General features: G+C 34.1%; 1 protein-coding gene across 1 annotated transcript; it reads right to left on the bottom strand.

The window, feature by feature from the left end:
• Positions 1 to 2,196: 2,196 nt before the first annotated feature.
• Positions 2,197 to 3,383, bottom strand: LOC133033105 (protein SEED AND ROOT HAIR PROTECTIVE PROTEIN-like). Its single transcript, XM_061107706.1, has 2 exons — positions 3,101 to 3,383; positions 2,197 to 2,867 (listed from the first exon to the last, which is right to left on the bottom strand). The coding sequence occupies exons 1-2, from the start codon at positions 3,381 to 3,383 to the stop codon at positions 2,500 to 2,502; spliced, it is 651 nt and encodes a 216-aa protein (XP_060963689.1). The 3' UTR covers positions 2,197 to 2,499.
• Between the last annotated feature and the right edge of the window lie 8,461 nt (positions 3,384 to 11,844).

Below are 11,844 nucleotides of genomic sequence, written 5' to 3'. Positions count from 1 at the left end.
TAGCTATTGTTGTAGGAGAATTCAATTAGAGGCAAGTACTTACTCCATGAACCCTCAAAGTCCATGACACAGGCTCGCAGTAAATTGTTCAGTATCTAAATTGTTCTTTCTGATTGCCCATTTGTTATTTGAGGGTGAAAAACTGTGCTAAACTTCAGCTTTGTACCTATAGCTTTCTGAAGACTCACCTAAAACTTTGATGTAAACTTTGGATCTCTGTCTGAAACAATGGATTTAGGAGCTCCATGGAGACGAACTATCTCCTTTACATACAGTTCAGCGTACTGATCCACTACATAAGTAACTTTCACTGCCAGAAAGTGAGCTGATTTTGTGAATCTGTCCACTATGACCCATACTGAGTCATACATTCCTGTGGTTCTAGGCAAACCAGTTACAAAATCTATCGCAATGTCCTCCCACTTCCACTCAGGAAGGACCAAAGGTTGTAATAATCATACTGGCCTTTGATCTTCAGCTTTGATTTGTTGGCAGGTTAAGCACTTGGACACATAATCTACCACATCTCTTTTCATTCCATACCACCAAAAGTAGGGTTTTAGATCCTGATATATTTTGGTGGTTCCCGAATGCAGTGAAGATGGTGTGGTGTGAGCTTCATCAAGGATTTCTTTCTTGAGTTCAACAACATCAGGAACACTAACTTGAGCTTTATACAGTAACATTTCATTATTTGAGATATAAAAGTCTTTAGGTCAACCAGCTATTATCTCATCTCGAATTTCGACTAGCTCGAGATCTTCTTGTTGCGCCTTTCTGACTCTCTCAAGCAAACCAGACTGGAGTGTCAAGTTGTGCAACTTTCCAACTACCAACTCAATTCCCGCACTGACCATCTTTGAAGCCAATCGAGGAGCTATCATAACAATGGTGAAAACCTGCCCGAAATCTTTTCTACTCAGTGCATCAGCCACAACATTGGCTTTCCGGGAGTGATACGAAGTCTCACAGTCGTAATCCTTAACCAGTTCCAGCCACCTTCTCTGCCTCATGTTTAAATCTTTCTGGGTAAAAAAGTACTTGAGACTGTTATGATTAGTGTAAATCTCGCATCTTCCACCATAAAGATAGTGTCGCCATATCTTAAGAGAAAAAACCACAACAGTAAGCTCTAAATCATGTGTTGGATAGCGCTGTTCATAGCCTTTTAGCTGACGAGAGGCATAAACTATAACTTTGTCAGCTTGCATCAGAACACATCCCAGACCCTGTTTGGATGCATCAAAGTAAACAACAAATTTTTCTTGATCTGATGGCAAAGCTAACACCGGAGCTGTTATCAACCGTTGCTTCAACTCCTGAAAATTTGATTCACATTTGTTCGACCACACGAATCGCTGATTTTTCTTAGTTAACTCGGTCAGTGGCATAGAGATCTTAGAGAAACCCTCGACGAAACGTCGATAATACCCTACTAAACTGAGAAAACTTCGATTTTCTGTCACAGATTTTGGCCTCGGCCAATTTTTCACTGACTCAATCTTGCTTGGATCAACCATAATTCTATCCTTCCCGACAATATGTCCCAGAAAAGATACCTCTGACAACTAGAATTCACACTTTTTGAACTTCGCATACAACTTATGATCCTTGAGTCGTTGCAATACCAAATCGAAAAGGAATAATTGTTAAATTAGAAGTCCGCGGCTTGAAAAGATATGTATGGAATAATGTTAGGTAACTGATTCCACAACATCTAAACTTAGACTTAACGGTCAAGAGCTTAGAAATTGTAGAACTTATGGGCAATTGTAAGGGATAAAAGTACTCTTTGGGTATAAAGGTAATTTCATCCTATTGGAAGCATGAAAATTAATAAAGAATAATGGCAAAGAAAGTAGAAACACATTGTTTTAATTAAGAAGAAGGAAAAAGCAAAAGAGTTGAGCTAAGTTCGAAAAAGCTTTGAGGACGGAGCTTGATAGCTAGAATAGAAAAAAAAATGTGTGGGGGAATAGGAGAACGGACCCACGAGGAACAATCCGATGAGAGAATAAAAATCGTTCGACACCAATTGCTGACTATAAATAAAAGACCACAATATTCAAAGAGAGGAAAGATTCATGACTATAATAGTCCGCACAAAACTTTGCCGAATTGTATCTCCAACAGCACAATCTACTCGAATCTTAGACCACCACACGAAGACAGAACCAAAAATAATTTAGGAGAAATTGTGCAATAATAGAATTTTGAAAAAATTTTAATGTAAAGAATTCGAAGTAATTATAAATTTATTATTGAACTAATTTTGAGCATCAACATATATATTATAAAAAAAATTATAATGAGAGAACCAATTTATTAAAACTTTGAATCAATAAACAATTTCACACAACCTTTTCAACTATGAAGAAGGAACAAATTACTTTTGGTGAATCAAGAAATATATCAAATTTATTGATATATATGTAATAAATAAAAATTAGCAAGAATTGGAAATTATAAAAGAAAAAAGAATAGTGCTTTTGCCTATTTTTAATATCCAGGAGTGGGTGCTGAATATTGATCACGTGTATTGTCAGTTTTAGGGGTAGTGGTATAGATGAGAGGTCCTGCTCCCAAAGTGTAGAAAACCTTGTCCTTGAAAGCAGTGAAGAAAGAAAGATTTGCACCAGTAATTCCATCGTTAACATCGGTTGGAAGATTACAGGTCTGAAGTGGAGAATACTCGAGAAATACTTTGCAATCTTCTTTGACATTCAACCCTGTTTTGAGCTGTGAAACTAATAACTTGACAAGGAAGAAACCATTTACGTCACTTTCGTAACTCAACATGGATGAAGGAACATCATCTTTGTCGTATGATGAGTAATTTGGACTACATGTCACTCTTGCCACGGCTCCTACAAAATAGTAGTACAAGTATAAATAAGGTACCTAGATGACCATATTTCATACACACTCGACTCCGTATTCAAGGAAATAAACACCCTATCACAAGATCATTATTTTGTAAAAAAAATCATTTATATATATATAAAAAAAAAATCTGTTTATTAGAAATTACTCAATTATACATGTAAAAATAATTTACTTTCCCTTATTACTCTGCAAAAATATGATTGGGTAAGGATACCTTGGATTGGAATATATGTATTAAGTGCTGTGTGGCAAAGAATAACTCCTTCAATCCCAATGGTATGGATCATGGTGGGGATTACTCCTCCAACTATTGGATCAATGGTGTTTTTTGTTTGTTGTGGCTTCAGATGGTCAAAAAGATGGTCATATTTCAGGTAATTCACATGATATGAATTGTGATTTCCATCTTTTGGATAGTAATTAGCAGAGGCAATAATGAGTAAAGAAGATAGGAACAAAGGGTATATGATTATGATCTTCAGCATGGTGAGAGCCATATATTATAAATATATAAATTGCTTATATATATATATATATATATATATATATGAATTTGATATATCTAGTAGTACTACTTTCAATATAGATGATGGCTTAGAGGACTGATTTTACAAATGGCTTGGTCAATCAAATATAGATGAGTAGTACTACATTTTATATTATACGATTTTTTTTATCATATAATTGTTTATTAACATTACTTTTTTTAAAAAAATAAGGTGGTGTTTGGTAACACTTTTTTAATTAGTTTTTTGTTTTTAAAAGTAGAAAAGTGAAAAAATATTTTTCAAAAACATGTTCTATAAAACTGTTTTTACTTTTCAATTTTATAATTAGAAATCAAAATTTTAAAAACAAAAAAAATCACTTTCAATATTTTTTTAAACAGTTTTTTTTCTTAATCAATCTTTTAGATTACGACCAGACCCGGACTCAAATCCCCTCCCTACGGCCCTGGCGCTAAACCCGACTTTTGACTTGAACCCGAATCCGACTCCGGATCTAGACCCGACTTAAATAAAATCAAAAAATAAAAATAAAAATGAACTTTACAGAATACACTTTTGTTTTCTGTTTTTAAAATTGAAAAATAAAAGTGGTTATAGAACGCATTTTTATTTTTAAAAAATAAATTTTTCAAAAACAAAAATTTTACTTTTATTTTGTGATTAAAAAATTAAAAAACAAAAGTGTTACCAAACGACACCTAAATTAATAAAAAACAATGTTTATTAACATTACTTGGTTGCACGTTGGCCAACGAATAATACTAATAAAATTTATTATAATAATGCATTATAAACTTATATTACAAGGAAAAAAAAAAACCATTCCGGGTAGCACATCAAATTGAGAATTTCTATATTTTATCATTCTTATTTATTAAATTGTTATATATATGTTTGTAGTCGTGTGACGTGATTTTTCTCTTAATAGTAATGGAGTATTACGTACTCATGTATAACAACTTCTAATATTTTATTTATTATTTTTTTTTTTGAAATCATGTACATCACTTCTAAATTTTAAAAATAGTTTTCTCATATTTTTATAATTTAATACAATTTAGAATTTTTCTTTTGTGAGAATAGAGTTTTTTTTTTTTTTTTTTTTAGAGAAAAATGCTTTTATTAAACAGCCACAAGAGGCTTTTCTACCAGCAAAAGGGTAGCAGCACAGTCGGGCAAATCAATTGTCCACAGCTTACAAGACTGAGTCTTACGACTCCAAATAACTAAGGCATTAGCCACAACATTACAATCTCGAGGAACAAAGGAAAACTGAACAAAAGTAAAATGTTTCTGCAACACAAGAATTTCCCGAATCATCATTCCCCAGTCCGAAAGAGAATTAGGAGAAGCTTGCAATGCCGAAACAACTCCCAAGCAGTCCGCTGCAACATGAACCTTTGTTAAAGACCATTTTTGAGCCAATAACAGCCCCATTCGAATGGCATAAGCCTCAGTCAATTGAATAGAAACCATCCCTGGTATGAAACGAGACTCAGCAACAATTAATTGACCGTTATGGTCTCTTATTATTGCACTTAAACCACACCCAGGTTTGTCTTGAATCACAGAGGCATCTGTGTTAATTAACACATGGTCAGGAGGAGGAGGTTGCCAGGATCTTTTGGGGCGAATATTCTGCTCAGGCCGACTCTGCATCACTGCCCCAAATTGCTCGTGCAGAAACTCCTGCGCCCAATTCACCCAAGCATGGTCCTCTTGAACTTTATGTTGGAAGAGGAACTTATTGCGGCGATGCCATAGGAGCCATGAAAAGCCAATAAAGTAAAGCATTTCAGACTTGGATAGTTTGTTCCACTGAAAAAAAATTACATCAGGAGCCGTGGGATAACCTTCACAAACCAGATAATGGGCCCCGAACAATTTCCATAACCTTTTAGTCTTTGGACACACCCAAAGATCATGACAAATATCTTCCTTTTCCTTCTTACACCAAGCACAAATAGGGTCAATAGTCATACCTCGCTTTGTGAGTTCCACTTTCGTTGGGAGCCATTGATTAAAGACTCTCCAAATAAAATTCTTCATTTTAGGAGATAGCTTGGATCCCCAAACAAACTTCCACCAAGCCTTCAGTGTTGATTTGTTCGAGCATTCAGCAATGTCCGGATTTGAGAATCTTAGTTTATAACCACTTGCAACTGTGTATTGACCATGATTGGTTAGACTCCAAGTAAACCAATCGGGTCTTGATGTGATTGGGGTAATACCAAGCACCCAAGGGATATCATCAACATGAAACCAGCTGCAAACTTCAGCAGTTTTCCAAGTTCCATCTTCAGTGAGCAGTTTGTCTATGGTGACTCCTTTGGGAAGAGAGGCTTTAGATCGGAGAGAGAAGGGAGTACCTCTAGGGAGCCAAGGGTCATCATTAATTCTAATAGAAGAGCCATCACCAACACACCACCGCGATCCTTTCATTAAAACCTCCCTACCCCAAAGAATGCTTCTCCAAACCGATGAACCAAAATGGCCTATATTTGCTTCCAAAAAGGTGCCATGAGGAAAGTAAAGGGCTTTTAATATTCTAGCCATTAGGCAATCCGGCATAGTCAATAACTTCCACCCTTGTTTAGCCAACATAGCTTGGTTAAAATCTTCTAAATCACGAAATCCAATACCACCTTGCTCCTGAAGTTTACAAAGTTTTGTCCAACTTCCCCAATGGATTTTGTGATTTTTTGTTGTAGATCCCCACCAAAATCTAGCGATCATGCTTTCAATATCCTTGAGAATACCTTTGGAAATTCTAAAGCAACTCATTATATAGCAAGGAATAGCTTGTATTACCGCTTTAATCAAAACTTCCTTTTCCGGCTTGAGAGAAGAGGCCCATTTTCCACCCTTGTAGTTTTGCTTCAACCTTCTCCCTAATCTTACCAAAAACTTGCTGTTTATTTCGTCCCACAAATGAAGGCATACCCAAGTATTTAGTATGATTTTCAACTAAACTAACTCCCAAATGAGCAGCCAATATACCAGCCGAATCTGAACTAATTTTGCTCCCAACACACATTTTAGATTTATCATAGTTAATACATTGACCCGAAAGAAGCTCATACCTATTTAAGACCTCTTTGATTGTATTACATTCCTCCAAAGTAGCTTCAAGAAATACAAGGCTGTCGTCGGCAAAAAATAGGTGGGAAAGCCTTTGGTAAAAGCTACCGAACCTTAATCCATGAATGCGACCAGCCCTTTCCGCTTCATGAATAAGGCAAGATAGCCCTTCGGAGCATAGGAGAAAGAGAAAAGGCGAGAGGGGATCCCCTTGCCTTAATCCCCTTGTAGGTCGAAAGTGACCTTTGATAGAGCCATTCAAGAGAATTGAGAAGGAAACCGATCTCACACAATTCATTATCTTTTTAGTCCATTCTTCCTCGTATCCCAAACAATCCATCATAGTCTCTAAGAAATTCCATTCGACGCGATCATATGCCTTAGACATATCAAGTTTTAAAGCCATCTTTCTCCCATTCCTGAAGCGACCTTTTCTCATGCTATGAAGACTTTCAAACCCAATGATGGCATTATCTTGAATAATTCGGCCACTAATAAACGCGCTTTGATTCTCTGAAATGGCTGAATTCATACTTATTTTCATTCGGTTGGCAAGACATTTCGATACTACCTTATAGACCACATTACAAAGGCTAATAGGACGGAACTCGGTCATCCTAGAGGGTTGTTTAACCTTTGGAATAAGGCATATAAGAGTCTCGTTAATGGAGCTGCAATCCGAGTTGTTGTTGAGGATGTCAAGGCAGGCAGCAGTTAAATCCGGGCCTATTAAATCCCAGTTTTTTTGGAAAAAAGGCCCGGTAGTCCATCCTTTCCCGGGGCTTTTAAGGGATGAATTTGGAATAAGGTAGACTTTATTTCTTCACTTGAAAAAGGTTCTAGTAATGCTCGGTTTTCAGCTGAAGTGATTCGGCAAGGAACACATCCTCTAAGTTCTTCGCTTATCTCGGATCCCCCATTAGATTGCGAGAATAGTTGTTGAAAGTAGCTGATGGCAATATCAGCCAGGTCTTTTTCAGAAGTGCGCCATCGACCTTGGCTGTCATACAGCCCCAAAATGGTATTCTTTTTCCTCCTAGCTGACTCTTTAAAGTGGAAAAATTTTGTGTTTCGATCCCCATGTTTCAACCAAAGTGCACGGCTTCTTTGTCTCCAATACATCTCCCTTTTTTTCCACGCAATTGAGATCCTTCTCCAATTTTTGACGAGCTAAGCAATCCGTTAAATTAGGCGAATTGGAAAGCCAATCAATCTTCTCTTTTAACTCCTTGGATCTAGCAAAGTTAACTTTTTTTTGTGTCAAGTTCCACTCAAAGAGGCTCCTGCCACACTTTTGTATGAGATGGTTCAGATTTTCAAGAGGTTTACCCGGTACTTTATGTTGGGTTTTATGCCCTAAATAAAACTCTGTTTCAATGAAATCCAGATTATTCAATATCAATAAAGTAACAGAAGTATTTTTTCATTCATTTGTGTATGTTTTGGTTCACTTAATCAATTGCTTGTCTATTTGATTTATAAATTCATCCAAACCCCTTTTCACATACTTGATCATGTTTATTGTGTTGTCAACACAGTGGAAAGTAAACATGACTATGTGAATAAAGTATTCCTAGATTTATAGAACACTGGGTTTTACGGATATGACAATCTACAACAGAGTTTACTTGCATTTGGAGAAATGTTATGTTCTTTCCAGAACATAGGTTAAAGTAAAGCTCAGGTTGGATGCATGGAGTATGCATTGGAATGGACCGATATTGAACTTTGAAATAGATTTTGAAACTTACCGTAAATATCTATTCAATTCAATATCATAAGTTGATCCTAGATCACATGATCGAAATCCTGATATCGTTAGGCTCAATTTCAAGAGTATTATTCGTGTTCTTTGATTTGTTAGTTAAGCCTAATCTTTAGTCAGGGCAATACATACATTTTGGGAACACGGTAGTGCGATTGAGTGGGAGCGCTAACATAAATATGGAATCTATAGCTTCTATCTGGCGAATAGTAAGCAAATGGTGATTTCCTTCGAGCTTAACCAAACGAGATAAATGATTGAGTACTCATTTCACTTAGTTGAAATATCATTTATACAGGGTTAAGTGTTTTAAGGATAAAATACATTGTAAGGTGTTACGGTAATTTAGTCCCTTTACAGTGTAAATCATCCATATAGAGGATCATTGATCACATTAGGATTATAACAATGGATAACTAATGATGTGTCTATATGGTGGAACATATAGAGCATTCTATATACTGAGAGTGCAATTCTGAGTTCAATGTGTGGATTCAACGAAGAATTAATAAGTCAGTGAATTTAAGTGGTAAATTCTAGATCTGCTTATTGGAAGCTCGGATATATAGACCCACGGTCCCCTCACTAGTTGAGATAATATTACTTGTAAGACTCATTTAATTGATTTTAATTAATCAATTAAAAATTCTCAAGATAGACTTGTCTATTTGAGAATTTATCACTTATTAAGGGCAAGACAATAAATAGAGATTTTGGAGGGCATATTTATTAATTAGGAAACTTTAATTAGTTTCATTATTAATAAAATAAATGACAATATATTATTTGATAATTAATTTTAATTATTAAATAATTAGATTTGACATTTATGTGGTTGAACAAAGGAATTGGCAGTTTTTGACAAAACAGGAAACTATGAGTGTAGGAAAAGGAAAGTTGGAAAAGTGGCAAGCCTTGTTTCCACATTGCCTAGGCCGGCCACTTAGCTTCCCTTTTCCCTTTGATTTTTTCAATATTAAATGTCAATTAATTCAATCATAGCCCTGGGTGATCTTCTATAAATAGAAGGCAAAGGCTTCAGAGTTGAACACAACTGTACAACTGATTCACAACATTATTCTGACAGAATTTTCTCTCTGAAAATTCTCTCTGAGCCGCCACCCTCTCTCTCTCTCTTCCTTCACTATTTCGAAATCTATAAGTGCTAGAGTAGTGCCCACACACATCAAGTAATACCTCAATCATAGTGAGGAAGGCTGTGTAGAATTCAAAAACAACAAAGAAGGACTATCGGGCTCAGATCTTGATTATACTCTGCTACAGAAAGGAATCAAGGGTTAGAGATCTGAGTGGGAGGAGACATATATTCCGCTGCACCCAATGTAAGATTTCTGATACTCTTATGTGTTTAATTTTCTATCGTTTTAGAAGTTCATATTTAGGTTGTTAAATCAACATACTTGTGAGTAGATCTAAGTTCCTGGTAAAATAACTTCCAACAACTGGCACTAGAGCCATGGTAATTGATTTGCTTGCAAGAAATTTGGACTTAAAACGATTTGCTTGTTTTTTGGATGGTATCATGTTGCTTTGAGTGTCATATTGATGTTTGATTGTTGTTTGTGAATTCTGGGAAAAATAGTTACTTTTCAGTCTCTGTAATTATTTTTGTTGGATAGTTTGGAAAATTCTAAGAAATTTACTATTTTACAGAACTCGATTTCGATTTAATTTGAATTAGTTATGAATTTTTGAAAATTGGAAAAATCGGGATGATGAGCACCCTCATCACGCGCGCGAAATGGCTGCAAGCAGCCTTCCTGCGCCGTGATTCCTCGGCGTGCAACCCCTGGGCGCGCGCAGATGAGCATGCATGGCATGCCATCCGTACAGTTCATCCAATTTTTCAATTTTTCCGATTTTTCATGTTATTTCATGGAATTAAATTCTGATTTTTTGTGTAGTTTTGTATGTTGATTTTTGTTTTTCAAATTTCAAATCTAATCATCAAAAATAAATTAATTTTATTTTTTAAAATTAATTTTAGATATTAGTGTAATTTGATTTTGAATATAGGAAAAATCAAGTTTTGCTTACCTCTTTTCTTATTTCCTTTAAAATTTGATTATTTTATTTTTTTTTAAGGTGAGATATTAATTTTTTTTTTTTGGTAACTTGACCTTAATTAAAATAAGATCAAAATAATCATGATAATTTTAAAAGAGGAAATAAGGTATTTTTGTTAACTTTTTAAATTTTGTTATTTTTTTAATTAAATTAAATTGTAAAACATGAAAAGGGTATGTATTTACCATTTTCTATTTTATTATTTGATTTATTAGATGACATGAAATTTAAAAGGAAAGTTAGCAATTTAATTTTGAAATGACATTTAGGTTACCCAAAACCTAATTTTTCAAAATGGTAGGTTTAATTTTAATTTTATTTTCGAAATAAATGTTTAAAATTAAATAAATCCTACATCCAACTATCCAAATCTAACCTTGTTGCAGGAGTATGTGTTTTAGATTGTTTGTAAGTTTTCTAAAACATATGATAGATCCTATGATCTAATTTTAACCAAAGGTTCAATTGATGATAGATCAAGTAAATAATTTGTAACAGGTAATTTTTACAAACTTCTTTCATCTGTGTATGACTTAGCAACATGATAGGATCCATCCAAGTGTGTATGCCTGTGTGAGCCTATATGTTTAATTTCTGTTATAGATACATATAGGTTGTTGTTGCTAAATAAAATATCATAATTGATAGATTTTATTTAGGCTCATTTAGTAGTGAGCTTATTCAATTAATAACAGTTGTTCATTTTAAGGTTAAATTCCTCTCTTTTGGGCCTTGTGTGAGAGTTGGGAGCCTTTGAAGTGGGTACGACATACTGGACCCAGCCCCCCCTCACATGAACAACCCCAATTGTGAAGGCCCATTTGCCTGATTTGGACAACTGTGCTAGGTTAATTATATTAGTTTGACCTAATAAAACATTGATTAGCAACATAATTAATTTCATTCTTCCTTGAAATTAATTTAAGAAAAACATAGTTTGAATAGTTATATTCTGGAAAGCTATATGTATTTTTCTTGTTTTTAATTAAATATGGAATTATAACCATATAAATTCTTTCTGAATCTTAATTTTATAATTTCATTAAATATTCTTATTTAAGTTGAGATTTAGTTAAATCTATCAAATCAACTTAGATTTGAATATTTTTGAATTCCCTATTATAAATTAAGTTGAGGAATTTTGGGAATTGGTTATTAAGATTGTTTAGATATTTTTTAAGTTGATATTTTATAAATATGGGAACTTAAAATGGAATATCTTCTAAATTAAGTGGTTACTACTTAATTGGTAATATTTAATTAAGTCATTGGTTGAAGAATATTTTAAGTTGGGTATTTAGATTTTTTCTAAACAACTTAAATAAGATATTTTTCAAAATTATTCCATTTTTGAAATTTAATTAAAGTTCTTACTTTAATTTGTAATATTTCATTATTGAGATATGGAATATAAATGATTAAACAAAATACATTTTTTTTTTAAATAATGAGCTTTAATCAAGAGAAATTCGATCTCCATTGTTGGTTTTACATAGCTATTGTTTTAGTGAGTAA

The sequence above is a fragment of the Cannabis sativa genome, unplaced genomic scaffold (assembly GCF_029168945.1).
Source record: "Cannabis sativa cultivar Pink pepper isolate KNU-18-1 unplaced genomic scaffold, ASM2916894v1 Contig3, whole genome shotgun sequence".
In the NCBI taxonomy this organism is placed as follows: Eukaryota; Viridiplantae; Streptophyta; class Magnoliopsida; order Rosales; family Cannabaceae; genus Cannabis; species Cannabis sativa.
Note: the sequence above shows the minus strand (reverse complement) of the source record. Positions and strands in the feature narration are given on the sequence as shown.